This window comes from Doryrhamphus excisus, chromosome 13 (assembly GCF_030265055.1).
Source record: "Doryrhamphus excisus isolate RoL2022-K1 chromosome 13, RoL_Dexc_1.0, whole genome shotgun sequence".
Taxonomy (NCBI): Eukaryota; Metazoa; Chordata; class Actinopteri; order Syngnathiformes; family Syngnathidae; genus Doryrhamphus; species Doryrhamphus excisus.
Window position 1 is genome coordinate 18,945,521 of NC_080478.1, and position 22,498 is coordinate 18,968,018.

The 22,498-nt window shown below is 38.0% G+C and overlaps 1 protein-coding gene and 1 long non-coding RNA gene across 5 annotated transcripts in view; one reads left to right on the top strand and one right to left on the bottom strand.

The window, feature by feature from the left end:
* LOC131139964 (latent-transforming growth factor beta-binding protein 2-like) overlaps positions 1-22,498 on the bottom strand; it is a 169,949-nt gene that overhangs the window by 48,102 nt on the left and 99,349 nt on the right. For all 4 annotated transcript variants that reach the window (XM_058089942.1, XM_058089941.1, XM_058089940.1 and 1 more), the window contains 11 exons: positions 19,353-19,427; positions 15,572-15,694; positions 13,900-14,064; positions 10,606-10,941; positions 9,594-9,613; positions 9,408-9,444; positions 7,897-7,956; positions 7,554-7,679; positions 6,124-6,252; positions 5,932-6,051; positions 5,720-5,839 (listed from right to left, as the gene is read on the bottom strand). In XM_058089942.1, the coding sequence (XP_057945925.1) occupies positions 5,720-5,839; positions 5,932-6,051; positions 6,124-6,252; positions 7,554-7,679; positions 7,897-7,956; positions 9,408-9,444; positions 9,594-9,613; positions 10,606-10,941; positions 13,900-14,064; positions 15,572-15,694; positions 19,353-19,427 (1,311 nt within the window). The remainder of the gene's footprint in view (positions 1-5,719; positions 5,840-5,931; positions 6,052-6,123; positions 6,253-7,553; positions 7,680-7,896; positions 7,957-9,407; positions 9,445-9,593; positions 9,614-10,605; positions 10,942-13,899; positions 14,065-15,571; positions 15,695-19,352; positions 19,428-22,498) is intronic.
* Positions 1,004-13,315, top strand: LOC131139966 (uncharacterized). The gene is made up of 4 exons (XR_009132326.1): positions 1,004-1,052; positions 1,275-1,325; positions 2,608-2,749; positions 10,612-13,315. It is a non-coding gene; the product is annotated as an uncharacterized LOC131139966 (long non-coding RNA).

Consider the following 22,498-nt stretch of genomic DNA (forward strand, 5'->3'; position numbering starts at 1 on the left):
CAAATGAAATAAAAGCATAAAAAAATGTAAAAAATTAAAAACAATTTTTTAAAATTTTTTTTTTTTTTTTTAAACTTAAATTATAATACAAAGGCAGGAAGTGAACAAATGTAACTGTTACTGATTGTAAAAGTACCAGATAAGCTATGCTTCTTCCTACTCCTTTTGGACATGTGGAACTATGAACTGATTATGTGATGCATTCAATTGTAATTTGATGCACTTTCAAATGAAATTAAACCATTACCATTACCATTACTATTTAAATATGGTTCATAAATTCCAGCATAATACTTGTGCAAAGTAAACCTGACTCATTAGAACCTTTTTTTTACGATTACAACCTTTTCCACTTGATGAGTCAGAGCCATTTGACCCAGCGTTTATTACTCGTGTATAATTTAGTGGAACCTGTCAAATGTTAACGACAAAACAAGAGGTCTGATTATGTGAAAGATGCCGAGTCAGAGAAACAGACGTTACGTAAGAGTCCTTCATCTGCAAAAGGAGGTGGAGAAAGAACAATACCGAGAGGTGATAGATGGAGTCAAAAGAAAGCCAGAAAGTCACAAATACGGTTTTGTTTGGCCTTGACTCAGCCTGTGTGCTAATTTCTGACAAGGCAATGGTATGGGAGGTCGTTTAGGGCAAAATATATCAAACATGTATACTTACAATGTACTGAAACACACTGATTTTTGGCAGATATGCCCCCAAAAAAGAGGCAAAACACGTCAAAAATCACACAAACACTAATAATGGCTTCACATGGTACATTCAATGTCTGTTTAAACTTAGGTTATTCAGCGTCCGCCTGTGTAACAGAGTTAAAAATGCACTAAATGTGTGAATTTATTATTATTTAACAATTATGTTAATTTAATCTCAATTAGTTATTTATATTTCTTATTTTGTTCAGTTTATTTTCATCACTTTCCTTGTATATGCTTTATTTTATCCTTTCGCTTTTGCTCCTCCTGGGCTTCCGTAGTTGGCCCAGCTCTGGTAGCACTTCCGCTCTTTGCCACACAACCTGGTTGGCATTAATAAGGGTAAGTTCAGTTAAAGAACTGCAGATAAAATGTGTTGTTTAGTTTAAAATTTGGTTATCTGTGTTATGTATATTGTTTTTATGTCGATATATTTGTCATTTTATGTTATTTTGATCGTTTGTTTTAGCTTTTCATTTCCACTTCCGGTAGGACTTGCGTTACACAAGTAGGCCCGTCGTGTTTTTTTTGTTACATTGTGTAATTTATTTTCCGTCTTTTTAGGTTGCAGAAGTGGAGAGAAAATAACTTTATTTTCATTCTTTTATCCTTCAGGTATGTGTTTTTCATTTTTTGTAATCATAATACTTTTTTCACGTGTCATTAATCACTCCTTCCCATACACTTCCCCACTCCGTTACTTATGTTGGCCACTAGTCGGCAGTGTTGTGAAACGTTGTAAATATAAAATGTGTGTTTTGTTTACCATTAAAAGAAGTACTTCCTTTCTTTGCCACACAACGTGGTTGGCATTGAAAAGGGGTGCAGAAGTGGAGAGAAAATAAGTTTATTTTCATTCTTTTATCCTTCAGAAACCTAACAGAGGCCGTTGTGGAAAAATAAACTCGGTTCAGTGTAACCGGAAAACACCTGAAACTGAGCATCAAAATAAAACACACTCAAAAAAAAAAAATCTAAGTTTTTAAAAATTAGTTTTTATATTAACGCCTAAATCAGAAGTAGCTGGAGTGGTCCCTTCCTGTAAACCTATTGTTTTGTTGTTGTTTTTTTATAGACTTTGCTATAAAAACTTCATATCCGATCCGCTCCGATCCAATCCGGCCAATTGGGCGCTAATTGCCACAGTCCAAAAAATGGGAACAGCCACTTCATGCCGGATTATCGGCAGTAAACTTCAATGAGTATTATAGAGACTTTACTTTCAGTTGGTATTCATTCACTTTTTCACATTGATACACAGCGAGCTGACAAACCAAGTACTTTATGAAAAGTACTGTGTGGAAGCCGGGCGATTAAATAATATAAATATATAAATTGGCCGCAGATTTTCCCCAAATTTTAATTTCACACCTGAAACTGAGTTGTGAGCATCAAAATAAAACACACTCAAAAAAAAAATTTATAACATTATTTTGAAGCATCAAAATCAGAAGTAGCTGGAGTGGTCCCCTTCCTGTAAACATATTGTTTTTTTTTACATTTTTATAGGCTTTGCTATAAAAAAATTCATACACGAGAGACAAGTATTTTGCGTACATTTACAATTCATAAAAAACAAACCACCTCGATTTTTTGCTTAGTTTTGAGTTTTTAGCATGTTCAACATGAGTGTATTTTATTCTGAAACTCACAAGTCAGTTTCAGGTGTCTTCCGGTTACACTGAGCTGGGCTTCCGGGTGCGCCGAATTTATTTTTCCACACACGCACGCTGAATAAGCTTAAACAGACAAAAAAATACTACTACTCGTGTGTGAATATTATATCTGTGTGTGTTTATTTGCACTTTTTAACATGTGTGTGTACCCCATTATCAGTGTGTTTGTTTGTGGGTACTGTGTGGAAACCGGGCGATTAAATAATATAAATTGTCCGCAGATTTTTTTTCCCCAAGGAGAAGAAAATCAATGGCAAGGTCTTCCCGAAGTCCATTTCATTTCCCATTTCTGGAATACTCAACCCAGGAGCTCAGGTTTCCAAACAAATTAGAAGGGTCCAAGGTCATGGAGAGGGGGATGTGGTAAGTCACACCAGTCGGGCTGTTATGTAACAAGTCCCCATTTTGGGTTCAGCGTGAGCGGCACGCACCATATGTGCTATAGGTCGGTGGTTTTCAAGCACTGTCCCGCAGCACACTAGTGTACCTTGAGAAACCAATCCAATATCACTTTTTATAATTAACATTGATTAATCATCATTTGGAAATATTATGTCAATAGCCATTATGTCAATAGTATACATGGACCCAAATATTCCAATTGCATTTGGTTTATTTGCTCAAACGGAATATTCCTTTTCCCAATCCGATTTGAGGTATCTTGTACCCGCTCAAACGGAAACTTGTCAGACTGCGTTCTTCTTCTTTGTGGTGTTTTTCTTCTTCTGTTGTTTATTAGCGGTCTTCTGCTGCTGCATGGTTTTGCACCGTACTCAGTATATTTCATTCTTTTGGCCATCTTTGCCAGAAGGCTTGGTTCTGCAGCTTTAGCTAGGTGACTAATGACCGAGGTACACTACCGCATTACCCAGTAATAATCGAGTTTTGGTGTTTGACCTGGAAAATATCATCAGGAAAGATAGATATGGTCAGCCGTATTGCAGTAGAAAATAGATGGACGGATTAAAATGCATAAAAAAGTTGTTGATTTTGAATATTTTTAACAGTGATTTCTGTGATGTTTACTTTAAAATGTTAGCAAACATACATTTTTATTGTGGTAAATGCTTGAGAGCCAGATACAGTCATCAAAAGAGCCCTACCTGGCTCCCGAGCCATAGGTTCCCTACCTCTGTCATAGAGCCTCCACAGTGACAGCTCCGTCCCCATCGTTGTATTACTGCCCAGCAGTGGCGATAAAGTCCTGTCGGCCTCTAGCGGCCTCTCAACAGCACAGTGGTACTCGCTCTCCAACAATAACAATCTGTTTATTCAAAGCTGTTGCCAAGAGAAAATATTCGGACTCTCCTAAATTGAAGTATTATAAACAATGTTTTTTGTTACAGGGGCACTGATATCACAAGATCAACAATAACAGTGAAGATGTTTAAACAGTATTGTGGATATTGCAGGGGGGCTGCTGAGCTAATATTTCATACACGGAGTCACTGAGTGGACGACTGAGTACAAATATGGCTGTCATCGCTGTGGTTTCAGCTTGTCATGTCGGCCTTATCGTGTTCCGTAAAACATCCAACAGGAGTATAAAAATACACGTCATTCATATACCGTTCGTACACGTAAGCAGTCGGAACGCCTGGTGTAGGATCGCAGACTGTCGGCAGCTCATTACCGGTACGGATTGTTGCCATGTGAACTTTGCTTTGTCTGGCAATTCCATTCGGGAAGAGTAGGTTCCAAATGGGAATGTCATGCAAGATGCTTTCAAGAATTAGAGGGAAACTTGAGTTATTTCCATTGAACTGGTTCAAAGACGTGAAGTGGTAAAGAATGGATAGTGGTTCTTTTAGAGTTGCGATACTATGGTAATGGTAATGGTAATGGTTTTATTTCATTTGAACATGCATCAGATTACAATTGAATACATCCCATAATCAGTTCACAGTTCCACATGTCCAAAAGGAGTAGGAAGAAGCAAAGCTTATTAAATCCTACCCCTCCATCTGGTACTTTTACAATCAGTAACTGTTACATTTGTTCACTTCCTGCTTTCTAATATAATTAAATTTTTATTTTATTTTATTTTTTTAATTTAATGAATTTGTTTTTGTTTTTAATTAATTTTTTTAAATAGTTTTATTTCATTTGAACATGCATCAGATTACAATTGAGTGCATCACATAATCAGTTCACAGTTCCACATGTCCAAAAGGAGTAGGAAGAAGCAAAGCTTATTAAATCCTACCCCTCCATCTGGTACTTTTACAATCAGTATCTGTTACATTTGTTCACTTCCTGCTTTCCTAAAAATAATTTAATTTTATTTAATTGTATTTTTTTTATTAAAAATATATATTTTTAATTTTTTTTATTTTTTAAATGGTTTTATTTCATTTGAAAATGCATCAGATTACAATTGAATGCATCACATAATCAGTTCATAGTTCCACATGTTCAAAAGGAGTAGGAAGAAGCAAAGCTTATTAAATCCTGGTACTTTTACAATTAGTATCTGTTACATTTGTTCACTTCCTGCTTTCCTAAAAATAATTTAATTTTATTTTATTGTATTTTTTTATTAAAAATATATATTGGAATTTTTTTAAAATTTTTAAATTTTTTTTAAATGGTTTTATTTCATTTGAACATGCATCAGATTACAATTGAATGCATCACATAATCAGTTCACAGTTCCACATGTCCAAAAGGAGTAGGAAGAAGCAAAGCTTATTAAATCCTACCCCTCCATCTGGTACTTTTACAATCAGTAACTGTTACATTTGTTCACTTCCTGCTTTCCTAAAAATAATTTAATTTTATTTAATTGTATTTTTTAAATTAAAAATATATATTTTTATTTATTTTTTATTTTTTTCAATTTTTTTAAATTGTTTTATTTCATTTGAACATGCATCAGATTACAATTGAATGCATCCCATAATCAGTTCACAGTTCCACATGTCCAAAAGGAGTAGGAAGAAGCAAAGCTTATTAAATCCTACCCCTCCATCTGGTACTTTTACAATCAGTAACTGTTACATTTGTTCACTTCCTGCTTTCCACAATACAGTTTATTTTTTTTTGGTTTTTTTTTTGCATTGTTTGAGGTCCTTACTCAATCCATTCCATAGTTTGATTCCACATACTGAAATGCTATGGCTAGCATAACGTAGTCCTAGCATAGAAGTGTTTCAAATGGAGTTCTTCCCTGAGATCATATTTCTCCTCTCTTGTAGAGAAGATAATTGGTTATTTTTAGCCTTATGCATTATTTTAGCTGTTTACTAGCGGTGACTAGCTAGCTAAAATATTGGGCTTAATTTACGGTGATGATGTCACTGGTCATGTGGTGCTGTGTGATGTCACCCTTACCCGCACATCTATCACTGATAGGCCTGAAGCCCGGGCTGCAGACCTGGCATTGGAAGGAGCCTACAGTATTGACGCAGGCACCGCTGGGACAGGAGCTGGGATCTTGGCACTCGTCTACGTCTGTTCAGGGGTCATAAATTATGATTAGTTATTAGTTATATGAGTTATTCAAATATTAGACGCAAAACATTTTTTTTTATCGTCGTCGTTACCTTCACACTGGTCTCTCCAGGATTTGACAAAGCCAGTGTTGCATTCACACGTAAAAGAACCTTCGGTGTTGACACACTGGCCATTGTGACACTTGTTGGGCATGCTGCACTCATTAATGTCTGCAACAAGAAAGACGTAACAATAAAGCTCACCGCCGTATTAATAACTTAAAATAACCGCTGCACGCTCACCTTGGCAGAACTTCCTGTTCTGTGTGATCACCTGGCTGTAGCCGCTGTAGCACTGGCATGCATACGAGCCGTAGTTGTTGGAACAACTGCCCTTCCCTTCACATGGATCATCCTCGCACTCATTTACATCTTCATGAGTAAAGAAAAATGACATTTCAGAGGCTTACTGTATATTTCAGTTGAGTTCAAGGAACTGTATGCAAGAACATATTATTACAATATTATTATTATTACCGTATTTTCCGGACTATAAGTTGCACTTTTTTCATAGGTTGGCTGTTCCTGCGACTTATACTCCAGAGCGACTTATAAATGAAAAAACTGGACCTCTTTTCTGTTTATGTTTGTTTTTTGTGTAGCTGAATAACCATTGTGTTAGCATTATGCATTTTGGACTTGTACGACTTATACTCCAGTGCGACTTATGTATGTTTTTTTCAACCTAATTATGCATTTTTGGCCTTGTGCGACTTATACTCCAGTGCGACTTATGTATGTTTTTATTCTACCAAATAATGCATTTTTGGCCTTGTGCGACTTATACTCCAGTGCGACTTATGTATGTTTTTTTTAACCTAATTATGCATTTTTGGCCTTGTGCGACTTATGTATGTTTTTTTCTACTTAATTATGCATTTTTGGCCTTGTGCGACTTATACTCCAGTGCGACTTATGTATGTTTTTTTTAACCTAATTATGCATTTTTGGCCTAGTGTGACTTATGTATGTTTTTTTTCTACCTAATTATGCATTTTTGGCCTTGTGCGACTTATACTCCAGTGCGACTTATGTATGTTTTTTTTTCATGTATGTTTTTTTTTAACCTAATTATGCATTTTTGGCCTTCTGCGACTTATACTCCAGTGCGACTTATGTATGTTTTTTTTTCATGTATGTTTTTTTTTAACCTAATTATGCATTTTTGGCCTTGTGCGACTTATACTCCAGTGCGACTTACGTATGTTTTTTTTCTACCAAATAATGCATTTTTGGCCTTGTGCGACTTATACTCCAGTGCGACTTATGTATTTTTTTTTTTTACCTAATTATGAATTTTTGGCCTTGTGCGACTTATACTCCCGTGCGACTTATGTATGTTTTTTTCTACCTAATTATGAATTTTTGGCCTTGTGCAACTTATACTCCAGTGCAACTTATGTATGTTTTTTTTTTTTACCGAATTATGCATTTTTGGCCTTGTGCGACTTATACTCCAGTACGACTTATGTATGGTTTTTTTCCGGAAAATACGGTATATATTACATGTTATCATGAATGTGCCGGTTACTACATAGCCTTTAATTAGAAGATGCAGAAAAAAAGAAACATGCATGTTCATGTTTCACATAAGGATTGTGTAATAATAATGGGCAGTATTCCAAAACAAAGGCAGTTCTCCTTTATCCTTTAAGCAGTGAAATGCTGCTTACCAATGCAGGTGGTCTGCAGAGCACTGAGCTTGAATCCGAGCTCACACTGACAGGTGTAGCCGGTCTGCACAGAAACACATTTCCCATGGCCACATATGGAAGGGGTGGTGATGCACTTGTCAAAACCTTGGGAGGGGAAAAAAAAAAACAAAGACGCAACTCATGTTGCCATTGAGCTCTTAAGTAACATATTTGTAGAACTCCCATTCAGTATTATTATGCTTATATTGGGCTTATAATAAATCAGTTCCACTTTCCACGCCATTAATTTTACCAAAGTATACCAACTAAAATAAGAATTCATATCACGCCCACTTGGATACTTTTATGCTGTATGTCTCACCTGCGTCTGTGGGAATTGTTTCCTTTGGATCAGGCTTGCCTGCAGAGTCTGGAGCAACTTCTAGCAGGAAGAACGATAATAGCCATGATGAATTTGGAACAAGTATAAATGGATGCAACCACTAAGACTGCATTGCTTGTTTAACTAAGCTGTCACTAAAATGATATATATTTCCCTTCTGGTTTAAAATAGGACAATAGCAAAATTAGAACTGTCACAATTTGTTTGTGAATGGTTTCCAGGCACGGGGGGGCAGTGGGGGCCATATGTAGATTATGGCTGGTGATATTACACAGGCATGGAAGGCACCTGTAAAGACTACCTAATCTGGTACAACATGGAGTTGGACTTTTTCTGGAAAAAGGGCCAAAGAAAAACTTGGGAGGGCTGCATAGTGGACGAGTGGTTAGTGTGCAGACCTCACGGCTAGGAGACCCGAGTTCAATCCCACCCTGTGTGGAGTTTGCGTGGGTTTTCTCCGGGTACTGCGGTTTCCTCCCACATTCCAAAAAAAACATGCTAGGTTAATTAGCGACTCCAAATTGTCCATAGGTATGAATGTGAGTGTGAATGGTTGTTTGTCTATATGTGCCCTGTGATTGGCTGGCCACCAGTCCAGGGTGTACCCCGCCTCACACACCAAGACAGCTGGGATAGGCTCCAGCACCCCCGGGACCCTCATGAGGATAAGCGGTTGAAAATGAATGAATGAATTGAATGAATGAATGAATGTTGCAAAATAACTAAATGGACCGAAGACAGCTGGGATAGGCTCCAGCACCCCCGGAACCCTCATGAGGATAAGCGGTTGAAAATGAATGAATGAATTGGTGAATGAATGAATGTTGCAAAATAACTACATGGACCGAAGACAGCTGGGATAGGCTCCAGCACCCTCATGACAGTTGTGAAGATGAGCAGTAGAAAATGAATGAATGATTGTTGCAAAATAACCAAATGGACCAAAGACAGCTGGGATAGGCTCCAGCACCCCTGGGACCCCCATGAGGATAAGCGGTAGAAAATGAATGAATTATGCAAAAAAAACCTAAATGGACGGAAGACAGCTGGGATAGGCTCCAGCACCCTCGCGACACTCGTGAAGATAAGCAGTAGAAAATGAATGAATGAATTTTGCAAAATAACCAAATGGATTGAAGACAGCTGGGATAGGCTCCAGCACCCCCGCGACCCTCGTGAGGATAAGCGGTAGAAAATGAATGAATGAAAAAATGAATGTTGCAAAACAACTAAATGGACCAAAGACAGCTGGGATAGGCTCCAGCACCCCCGCGACACTCGTGAAGATAAGCAGCAGAAAATGAATTAATAAATTTTGCAAAATAACCAAATGGACCGAAGACAGTTGGGATAGGCTCCAGCAACCCCGCGACCCTCGTGAGGATAAGCGACAGAAAATGAATGAATGAAAAATGGATTTCAATTTTGTGTTTGACAGAGCGTTTGAAGCATTGTACTGTCCGTGTAAATAAAGTTATGGCAAACAATACCTGGATATTTCAATGGTGAGTCCGTCACAACAGCTGGCTAGAAAACAAGCACATATTTACAGAACCGTTGGTTATCTTAGCACCACTAATGATAACTAAATATGGGCATCGACAATAAATATGGGCAAAAATAATCTACAGATGTTAAATGGTAAAACATTAAAACTTGCCAAATGAAGAACTTACCGGTCTTGGAAGTTCCGCATCTGCCACAAGACAACAAGAAGAGGAGGTTAATCAGTAGGATGGATGAAAAGGATTAAATCCAGATTATGTGTTACTAAAACGATCGTTTGATGATAATAGATTGTCCTTGAACTTAAGTAAAACTAAAATCATGCTGTTTGCTAACAGCAGAAAGGACATAATAATAATATATAATATATATAAATAATATAATATATATAAATAATAATATAAAATATCAAAATAATAATAAAAAATGTATACATTTATAAAAAAATAACTAAAAAAACTTAAATATATTAGGAAAGCAGGAAGTGAACAAATGTAACAGTTACTGATTGCAAAAGTACCAGATGGAGGGGTAGGATTTAATAAGCTTTGCTTCTTCCTACTCCTTTTGGACATGTGGAACTGGGAACTGATTATGGGATGCATTCAATTGTAATCTGATGCATGTTCAAATGCAATAAAACCATGTAAAAATTTTTTTAAAAATTTTAAATACAAAAAAATAACTAAAAAAACTTAAATTATATTCAGAAAGCAGGAAGTGAACAAATGTAACAGTTACTGATTGTAAAAGTAACAGGTGGAGGGGTAGGATTTAATAAGCTTTGCTTCTTCCTACTCCTTTTGGACATGTGGAACTGTGAATTGATTATGTGATGCATTCAATTGTAATCTGATGCATGTTCAAATGAAATTAAACCATTACCAATATTTTCAGTTCTTGAGAATATCAAACACGTATAGCGGAACATTTTTTGCTTGGACTCCATGATTGTATTGTGAACATTTTGCATCAATTGTTTATTTGCGGTGATCAAATCATCCTGTTTATGTTTACATTCATATTCAAAATATTTTTCCTTCTTTTGAACATGAAATAATCTTATGAAATCATTGTGCTGCCTTGTAGTGTTGTTATTCCTATGAATGTTTTTTATTAAGCTTGTGTCTTTATTCAGTAAAGTTTATTCTCCTTTTGAGACGTCATGTTTTTTATTCCTACCTTCAGGCTGTCGAGGTGTTTCTCTGGCTGGGATGAACGGATGAGACGGGACGGGCTGCTCTGGCATGATGGGATCCCGGGATGATTGGGGCGACTCGGGGTACTCGGGCCATTGTGGTATCTGTGGAGTCTGTGGGTACACGGGATATTGAGCCCCGCCAGGCCTTTGCACTGATGGCTGGGAGGACGGCGGCTGAGGATACGTCGGGTTCCGCTCTTCCCAAGACAATCCCGTACTCTGAAGATCATCGTCCTCCAGTTGTCGGAGAGAGATCTGCACATCAGAGCGGGAGTAGGTGTATCCGTGACCAGCCGGGCAGATCTCCTTAAAATGATCTGTGGGGTTACAAAAGTGTAAATACTAATATTAGTATTAGTACCGGAGTTCAATCCCACCCTCGGCTATCTCTGTGTGGAGTTTGCATGTTCTCCCCCGTCCGGGTACTCCGGTTTCCTCCCACATTCCAAAAAAACATGCTAGGTTAATTAGCGACTTCATATTGTCCATAGGTATGAATGTGAGTGTGAATGGTTGTTTGTCTATATGTGCCCTGTGATTGGCTGGCCACCAGTCCAGGGTGTACCCCGCCTCTCGCCCCGAAGACAGCTAGGATAGGCTCCAGCACCCCCGCAACCCTTGTGAGGATAAGCGGTAGAAAATGAATGAATGAATGTTGCAAAATAACTAAACGGACCAAAGACAGCTGGGATAGGCTCCAGCACCCCCGCAAACCCTTGTGAAAATGAATGAATGAATGAATGTTGCAAAATGACGAAATGGACCGAAAACAGCTGGGATAGGCTCCAGCACCCCCGCGACCCTCGTGGAAATGAATGAATTAATGAATGTTGCAAAATAACTAAATGGACCGAAGACAGCTGGGATAGGCTCCAACACCCCCGCGACTCTTGTGAGGAAAAGCGGTAGAAAATGAATGAATGAATGAATGAATGTTGAAAAATAACTAAATGGACCAAAGACAGCTGGGATAGGCTCCAGCACCCCCGCGTCTCTCGTGAAAATGAATGAATGAATGAATGAATAAATGTTACAAAATAACTAAATGGACCGAAGACAGCTGGAATAGGCTCCAGCACCCCCGCGACCCTCGTGAGGATGAGCAGAATGAATGAATGAATGAATGAATGTTGCAAAATAACGAAATAGACCAAAGACAGCTGGGATAGGCTCCAGCACCCTTGTGACCCTCGTGAAAATGAATGAATTCATGAATGAATTCATGAATGTTGCAAAATAACTAAATGGACCGAAGACAGCTGGGATAGGCTCCAGCACCCCCGCAACCCTCGTGAAAATGAATGAATGAATGATTGTTGCAAAATAACAAAATGGACCAAAGACAGCTGGGATAGGCTCCAGCACCCCCACGAAAATGAATGAATGAATGTTGCAAAATAACTAAATGGACGGGAGACAGCTGGGATAGGCTCCAGCACCCCCGCAAAAATGAATGAATGAATGAATGTTGCAAAATAACTGAATGGACCAACGACAGTTGGGATAGGCTCCAGCACCCCCGCGACCCTTGTGAAAATGAATGAATGAACGAATGAATGAATGTTGAAAAATAACTAAATGGACCGAAGACAGCTGGGATAGGCTCCAGCACCCCCGCTACCCTCGTGAGGATAAGTGGTAGAAAATGAATGAATGAATGAATGAATGACACAACAGGATTATTATTATTATTTTGTGAAATGTACCGTTTGTATCTGTTTGAATTGACGGTTCTCACGGCGTCAAGGCTGTCAAGTTCGTCAAGTTCAGTAAGAATCTGCATACCCAAACAGCTCGAGAACTCTCGTTACTAATTACTAGCCAGACAGACAGAGCGAGACCGGGATACCTCAGAGATGGTGAATCCATTACAGGCCAGAAGAACAGTGTCCTCTATTTGACCTGACAGCGGCAGCTCGATGCCAGAAGGATCTGGAATAACGATGTGCGTAACGACAGCTAAATACGATGGCGGTTAAGGGCAGGAGACGCGCTTGTTACGAGATACCAATTGGTGAAAATGAGGCTAGTTTTATGATCCGCGGCCATATTACAGGAGCTGGAGTGCAAATGGAATAAAAGTCTGTAGTCTTCAGAACACGACTCAGATGGCCAGAGGCTATGTCTCCATGTCCGATTCAGCACCGTGGAGGTCTACATATGATATCTGATCTGTGACGATTATTACGATATAAATCACCGACCAGTCCATAAAGTCATCATTTTCTCTTTGAAACGTTTGAACATCAAAATTTTCCCGATGTTTTTTTTGGCAAAGCGATTTATTTCTGATTATTATTGAGGTTTCTTTCAGTGGACATGAGCGATAACTCAACGTTTATTGTTTTTAGGTCTTTTGCCAATTCAAACACATTTTCATCTTATTTTGAAATCATTTGCACACCTGGTAGACGACAAGGTGCTGATTGACCGACTTGATTGAATCGTTTTTTTTTCTTTCACAAACACTGCATGACTGCATGTTCTATGTTCTATGTCAGGGGTGGGCAAACTACGGCCCGGGGGCCACATTCGGCCCGCCAAGTGTCTGAATACGGCCCGCCCAATCTTTCAAAAGTATTTAATTTAACATACAACCTGGCATCATGGCCTGAGCCTTTTGATGGTTGTATCAATTTCGTTGTTTGACATGGTCTGTTGTTTACAAAGTGCTCCTGAAAAAAGAGACACAAGCACATAATAATAATAAAAATTAAAATAATAATTATTATATTATTATTATAACTATTATTCATTCATTCATTTTCTACCGCTTTTCCTCACGAGGGTCGCGGGGGGTGCTGGAGCCTATCCCAGCTCTAACCCCTAGACCACCGTGCCGCCCTATAACTATTATGATTATTATATTTATTATATTAATGCTAATTATTATATTAATTATATATAATAATATTGTTATATTTGCATATTTTACATAATAATATAATAATTATTATTTTAATTTTATTTTAATTATTTATTTATTTTATTATTTATTTATTTTATTATTTTTAAAATATTTAAATATGAATATAAAATAATAAATAATAATAGCAGATTGCATGACAATTTTACAGATACAATAATACCAGGTGGACTGTTACGTGTAAAATATATAGTCTGCCACCCCCCCCCAGAAAATTTTGTTATATCAGTGTGGCCCGCGAGTCAAAAAGTTTGCCCACCCACCTCCTTCTATGTTATAAAGCCGCCGAGTAAATATCTGTTGAGGACATGACCCAGTACAGTACAGGATTTGATCTGTGGATCCGTACCAGATCCAGGCAAGGGGCATCGATCACAGCCGTCACCCCAGGCTTTGCCCACGCCGCTGCAGCAGCAGATCTGCTTGGTGATGTGCTGAGAAAGGGGCAGCGAGCATACGCCTGCCGTCACCCAACGGTAGCAAAACGCCCTCTGGTCTGAAACCGCCTTATCCGCTGGGAAAAAAAGAAAGGACACACGTAAAACACTCGTATAAGTCACATGACTCAAAATACATAACATAACATAACATAGTAAGAGTTATTCAGATAACTATACTCCAAAAAGCTTTGTGTGATTTTTCATCTTTCTCAGTTGTCTTCATAAGTTTTCTCATGGAAAACATACATAAAGCGTCAACAAAATGATCCGACACATTTGTAGGTTAAATAAAAGAATAGAATAAAAACATACATAAGTCGCACTGCAGTATAAGTCGCACAAGGCCAAAAATGCGTAATTAGGTAAAAAAAAAAAAACATACATAAGTCGCACTGAAGTATAAGTCGAACAAGGCCAAAAATGCATACTTCGGTAGAAAAAACATACATAAGTCGCACTGGAGTATAAGTCGCACAAGGCCAAAAATGCGTAATTAGGTAAAAAAAAAACATACATAAGTCGCACTGGAGTATAAGTCGCACATGGCCAAAAATGCGTAATTAGGTAGAAAAAAAACCATACATAAGTCGCACTGGAGTATAACACGCAGAAGGCCAAAAATGCATAATTCAGTAGAAAAAACATACATAAGTTGCACTGGAGTATAAGTCACACAAGGCCAAAAATGCATAATTAAGTAGAAAAAACAAACATAAGTCGCACTGGAGTATAAGTTGCACAAGGCCAAAAATGCATAATTAGGTAGAAAAAAACATACATAAGTCGCACTGGAGTATAAGTCACACAAGGCCAAAAATGCATAATTAGGTAAAAAAAAAACATACATAAGTCGCACAAGGCCAAAAATGCATAATTCGGTAGAAAAAACATACATAAGTCACACTGGAGTATAAGTCGCACATGTCCAAAAATGCATAATTAGGTAGAAAAAAAACATGCATAAGTCGCACTGGAGTATAAGTCACACAAGGCCAAAAATGCGTAATTAGGTAGGAAAAAGAAAGATACATAAGTCGCACTGGAGTATAAGTTGCACAAGGCCAAAAATACATAATTAGGTAGGAAAAAAAACATACATAGGTCGCACTGAGTATAAGTCGCACATGGCCAAAAATGCATAATTAGGTAGAAAAAAACATACATAAGTCACACTGGAGTATAAGTCGCAAAAAATAAACATGAACAGAAAAGGTGTCCAGTGTTTATGGAACATAAACACTTTTTTAAATTTATAAGTCGCTCTGGAGTATAAGTCGCAGGAACGGCCAACCTATGAAAAAAAGTGCGACTTATAGTCCGGAAAATACGGTACGGAATCACCTTTATTGTCATTTTATTGCATACTACGAAATACGAAATTTGAGGCATTTTTAAGGGAAGGGGCGTACCATTCACCGCCTGAACAGGTACTTGAACCCTGGACCCTCGGATTAAAAGTCTCATGCTCTACCAACTCAGTTATGCGTTCACATTTAAGCGAAAGTCAAACAAACCGAGCTCACTTTGAGTTTCTACGATCCTCATATATATAAGTATTTAGAAATTCTAAGCAGTACTTACAGACACAGTGACTTCTAGCCGGGTCCAGCATATAGCCTGGTTTGCACGTACATCTGTAGCTTCCTTTGGTGTTGAGACATTCTGCATTCTTACAGATTCCGGGCAGTAGACACTCATTGATATCTGTAAAATACGCAGTAATTGTCAGTAATTGTAATTTTATTCCGACAGGGTGGGATGTTTGAACTGTAAACGATCCCCATCGGAAGAAATATCAACATCACGTTTGTGTTACAGACAACGATACCCCAAAAAAGCTTTGTGTGATTTTCCATCTTTCTCAGTTGTCTTCATAAGTTTTCTCATGGAAAACATACATAAAGTGTCAAAAAAATGATCCGACACATTTGTAGGTTAAATAAAAGAATAGAATAAAAACATATACATAAGTCGCACAAGGCCAAAAATGCGTAATTAGGTAAAAAAAAAAAAAACATACATAAGTCGCACTGGAGTATAAGTCGCACAAGGCCAAAAATGCATAATTCGGTAGAAAAAACATACATAAGTCGCACTGGAGTATAAATCGCACATGGCCAAAAATGCGTAATTAGGTAGAAAAAAAACATACATAAGTCGCACTGGAGTATTAGTCACACAAGGCCAAAAATGCATAATTAGGTAGGAAAAAAAACATGCATAAGTCGCACTGGAGTAAAAGTTGCACAAGGCCAAAAATGCATAATTAGGTAGAAAAAAACATACATAAGTCGCACTGGAGTATAAGTCGCACAAGGCCAAAAATGCATAATTCGGTAGAAAAAACATACATAAGTCACACTGGAGTGTAAGTCGCACAAGACCAAAAATGCGTAATTAGGTAAAAAAAACATACATAAGTCGCACAAGGCCAAAAATGCATAATTCGGTAGAAAAAACATACATAAGTCACACTGGAGTATAAGTCACACAAGGCCAAAAATGCATAATTAGGTAGAAAAAAACATACATAAGTCGCACTGGAGTATAAGTCACACAAGGCCAAAAATGCATAATTAGGTAGAAAAAAACATACATAAGTCGCACTGGAGTATAAGTCACACAAGGCCAAAAATGCATAATTCGGTAGAAAAAACATACATAAGTCGCACTGGAGTATAAATCGCACATGGCCAAAAATGCGTAATTAGGTAGAAAAAAAACATACATAAGTCGCACTGGAGTATTAGTCACACAAGGCCAAAAATGCATAATTAGGTAGGAAAAAAAAACATGCATAAGTCGCACTGGAGTAAAAGTTGCACAAGGCCAAAAATGCATAATTAGGTAGAAAAAAACATACATAAGTCGCACTGGAGTATAAGTCGCACAAGGCCAAAAATGCATAATTCGGTAGAAAAAACATACATAAGTCACACTGGAGTATAAGTCGCACAAGGCCAAAAATGCGTAATTAGGTAAAAAAAACATACATAAGTCGCACAAGGCCAAAAATGCATAATTCGGTAGAAAAAACATACATAGTCGCACTGGAGTATAAGTCACACAAAGCCAAAAATGCATAATTAGGTAGAAAAAAAAATACATAAGTCGCACTGGAATATAAGTCACACAAGGCCAAAAATGCGTAATTAGGTAAAAAAAAAAAAAACATACATAAAAAAAAAACAAAACAAACATACATCGGCAGACCGACAATGATGTCATCATTTACACACTGAAAGGTGAGAAAATATCGCACATTTACACACCGCCCAAGGCCCGCTCGGAGGTGATGAAGTATAAAATTACAACAACGCTATAAAATTCAGGAAGGAGTGATGACACGAATAAAACACACGCACGCAGGAATCGACCGCGACGTGGAATGCGAGATAACCTTCGTATCGACAAGCGAGATAGTCGGGCAGATGTTGATGAATGAATGAACTGAGTTCAGTGAGTCTTTTTGTTCATGGGGAATCGAGCGTGCATCTCCAGAGTCGATAAGATAAAATGGTCAGTTTGAGTGCCAGACAAGAACCAGAGGTCAAAGTTTGTTATTGTAACGCGAAAACCAATTTATAATAAATATACAGTGTGAATGGTGGACTCCCTTTTGTGAGATCCTGCATACAATTGAAAACAAACAAAAACCGTGATGGCGATGGTGCTGGTTTTGGTTGAAGGAGTCTTGCTTTCTGATTAGAATTCAGGTCAGCCTTCATCACATGGGGTCTTTAATCCCCGGTTTGGTTGAGTCCCAGATTAGTGCTATTGTTGCAGTCTGCTGCTGCGTTGACCGGGATTGACACTGACTTTCAATGACAATTTTTGGCCAGATGAGATGTTTTTTTTCTTGGTAGTCCTGCCATAAAGTCCAGCATCACTGTTGATACCGACACTGGTGTTTGACGGGTGCTATTTAGTGACGACCTGTGAGGCGTATTTGTCTTAAAACTACACACTACACTCAAATATGCGCATCGTTTTTGTGTCCTTGTTAGAAAATGTGATTTTCTTTGGAAAAAAAATACATTTCCAAGTGATCCCAAACTTTTCAACGGTAGTCTAGGAGTAATGAGAATAAGCATGCAAGTAGCAACTACACACTCTTAGATATTTGTCTTCTTTCACAGTTGCGCATCGTTTTTGCGTCCTTGTTAGACCCAGTTTGTGCTTCTCTCAAAATTTCCGAAGTGATCCCAAACTTTTGAGCGGTAGTGTAGCTGACTACAACATGACTGACTACTCTAAAGTCATGTTGCCAGGTTGTATGTTAAAGGTTTAAATATTTTAGAACAGGGGTCTCAAACACGCATGTGGCCCGCAGGACACTAGTTTGAGGCCCCCGCCTTGATATGAAAGTTTAATGTTAGTGCGGCCCGTGCAAGTTTGATACGGATGCTGTATGGTATCATGTACCCAGAAAAAATTATTACGTTTGATTAATGTTCATGTTAAAGGTTAAATAACTGTTAATAGTTATCCTCCCTATCCGTGTGGAAGTGGTAAGTTTTTGGCTGTTTAAGTTGAAAGGAAATAACTTGAAGGCTACCGTTTAGGTCGCTAGCTCTCTAGTTTGCGAGTTAGCATGTGTCGCAAGACCCTGCAGTTGCGCAATATGTTGTAAATAAAAAGAGTATAAATGTGACTATAGTCGTGTTTTGTCATGTCTACAGGGCTCTAATAATGCTTTGTTCATTTTAATGTGAAAAAAATAATTTGTCTACTCACCAACAAGTTTTTTATTATTTGCCATTTTATTATTATTATATTTAGTTATTTATGATTGATTGATTTTCTTTATTCTTGATTTGTTTATTTTTTATCTTATTTTGTGTAGAAAAATAAAAAATAAGATATTTGAGAACAGTAGAATGTTTTATCATAGCTTTTATTGAAAGCGAAGTTTTTAAAAAAAATTTAAAATTTTTTTGTTTTTAATAAATGCGTTTATTTTTTTATTTTTTTTTTAAAACCTGATGCGGCCTAGTCTGACCCAGACCCGAGCTCCAGTGGACCCCCAAGTAAATTGAGTTTGAGACCCCTGCTTTAGAAGCAACTGGTGGGCCAGATTGAAATTCTTAGCGGGCCACACATGTGGCCTCTGGGCCGTAGTTTGCCCACCCCTAGACAATGGCTTTTTGGTCTAAAAATAAACGTACTTTATGAGAATAGGAGATGTGAATTATTATAATTTGAACATTTATTTTATTATCACAGTTCATTTTACACGGACGGACATTCTCATTGAACCCAATAACTGTGGTCGGGGACGGGGGTCTGGGGGTCTGGGGGTCCAATTGAAAGGAAACCATACTAACTCATATGCAGTTTTTTACATCAGTTGGTTGCTTACCTTGACAGTGTGTGACGTTCATTCTTTTGTAGCCTGCAGGACATTCCACTTGTCCATTTGCAATCACCGCATACGCTGTAAAGAGAAGGAGACAGAACACAAAAACACAAGTAATGCACATCATATTCCGGGGAACAAAGCATCACATTCATCTCAGAGGTAGACAAACTATCTCATGTTAAGAGAGCGAACATATAACTTACAGATGTGAGCATCTTGGCAAGAGGAAAAAAAACGAGGGGACCCACAGCTAGGGGGCCCCACGGGAACCCGAAAAGTGAATTTATGGAAAGTGATCCCCATTTTTATAAGACAGCAGTACTACCATCCAGTAGAATGTACATAGCAATAACACTCGACGTCATGTATAATTATATTACTTGGAATTCTCCGCAATCCCAAGGGGACGCATGAAGACAGCGTTCATACGTCAATTTATCGAGGAAGCCCCCCCCCCGTGACAGCGCTGACCTTTAGAATTAACGACACTACAAATGCAATGGCAACTTCGCCGTTTCGGTTCAAGCCCCAAGTGAAGCCATATTATCAGTGACAGACTGTCTGAAAACATCACGCCGTTTGTCATTCAGCACCAGGTTAAAACCCCGGGATGCTCCATTAAACATACACATCAGGTCAATGTGGTCAATCATGTGGCAAAAGCAAGCAAGTCACGCTCTCCGTTTGTCTGCGGGTTCATGTGTGTGGCTTTGCTGCTCGCTACATAGTGCTACACTCCCAATAAATGAAAGTATGGATGGAAGAAGTTTTTATACAATACAGCCCACGTCTTCCAAAATAATCCTATATAATCTAATATTTGTAGGATCCTAGGATCCTGGTCAGTCCTACGGTGACAAAAAATGAATTGAATCAATTTTCCACAATAAAAGAGCGACATTTATTACAAGAATAATCTGAATTTTTAATGTCAAAAATGGTCCCAGCTACTGTGCCAATCTGGAAAAATACATCTGGCCATTGAAAGACTTGATGATGGAACAAACTCACAATATTACAACATTTTTGTAAAAAAAAAAAAAAAAAAAATCTGTATTTTCCTACTAATTTTAATTTTAATTTTAATTTTAATTTTAATTTTAATTTTAATTTTAATTTTAATTTTAATTTTAATTTTAATTTTAATTTTAATTTTAATTTTAATTTTAATTTTAATTTTAATTTTAATTTTAATTTTAATTTTAATTAAAAGGCGGGGTACACCCTGGACTGGTCGCCAGCCAATCACAGGGCACATATAGACAAACAACCATTCACACTCACATTCATACCTACGGACAATTTGGAGTCGCTAATTAACCTAGCATGTTTTTGGAATGTGGGAGGAAACCGGAGTACCCGGAGAAAACCCACGCATGAACAGGGAGATTTTAATTTTAATTTTAATTTTAATTTTAATTTTAATTTTAATTTTAATTTTAATTTTAATTTTAATTTTAATTTTAATTTTAATTTTAATTTTAATTTTAATTTTAATTTTAATTTTAATTTTTCTAATACTTCTTATTCAGGGATATTCGATAATATGACATCGGCAAAAAAATGAGATATCGTATAATTTTGAGTTTTTGAGCTAGTATTGATATTGACGTATGAGTCATTATGTCATTGGATGGTCATATCACCTCGTACTTCGGTACGTGACAAAAAAAATACATTTAAAAAATAAAAAATAAAATAAAATAAATTTTTTTAATTTAAAAAAATTCAAAAAAATTCAAAAAAATAAAAAAAAATAAATTAAAATTAAATTAAAATTAAATTAAAATTAAACCAATGTCATTCCGCAATGTTGTATGAGGACCCAAGCTAAATCAACAATTACTTCATTATGGGTTGGACAAGACCTCTTCCAACCCCCTGCATGTTCATTCCTCATCTTACATGACATGCCACCAACTGTGTGGGAACTGGGGCTGGGTATCAGGTTTTGAGCCTCAATGGGAGCCAGTTCTCCCGGGATTGTTCAAATTTTCAAATTTCAATTCCTAGTTTCTATGGCCAGACCACCGACCGGAAAAAAATAGCCACCATTCTGGCCGGACTCCAGGCACTATTTCCTGGCCCAGTTCCGTTCTGCACTTCCCCGCCTTCCCTGGAACCTCTCGGGGGGCATGCACCAGGTGGAACACCTCGCCAGTATGACCAGGCTCCATACACCATTTTGGGATTGTATGAAGTCCAGTTCCCCGCTAGACTTCCCCGCCTCCCCTGGAGCCTCGATGGGTGTACTCCAGGTGGAATGCCCAGGCAAGTGGATATATAAAAAAATATATAAAAATATTAAATATTAATAAATTATAAATAAATACAAAATAATAATAATTAAAAAATATATGCTTTAGTCAAGCTGCACGGTGGTTGTGTGGTTAGCACAACCACCAGAGTACCCGGAGAAAACCCACGCATGCACAGGTACAACATGCAAACTCCACACAGAGATGGCCGAGGGTGGAATTGAACCCTGGTCTCTTAGCTGTGAGGTCTGTGCGCTAACCACTCAACCACCGTGCAGCCACTTGTGGTTCCTTTTGACCATTAACAAGTGTCTGTTTGATTAAAGCTGCACGGTGGTCGAGTGGTTAGCGCGCAGACCTCACTGCTAGGAGACTAGGGTTCAATTCCACCCTCGGCCATCTCTGTGTGGAGTTTGCATGTTCTCCGCGGTTTCCTCCCACATTCCAAAAACATGCTAGGTTAATTAGCGACTCCAAATTGTCCATAGGTATGAATGTGAGTGTGAATGGTTGTTTGTCTATATGTGCCCTGTGATTGGCTGGCCACCAGTCCAGGGTGTACCCCGCCTCTCACCCCAAGACAGCTGGGATAGGCTCCAGCACCCCCCGCGACCCTCGTGAGGATAAGCGGTAGAAAATGAATAAATGTTGTGATGCTAAGAGTCCACTGGGCCGGCGCCAGTTGGTGCCAGTTCGCTTAGTGTCGCCAATAAGGTGCCTAGTGGCATGCAGTGGCTCAAACCGCCTCCCAACTGCCTCGTGGTGGCTCATAACGGCGGCAAAAATTGAGTTCGGCAGCAAGAAAATTTCAAAACATTTCAAATCTTCCACCAAGTGGAACCAAATGTCACAAACAATGTGCCTATTGGAATCCACTGGAATGTAATG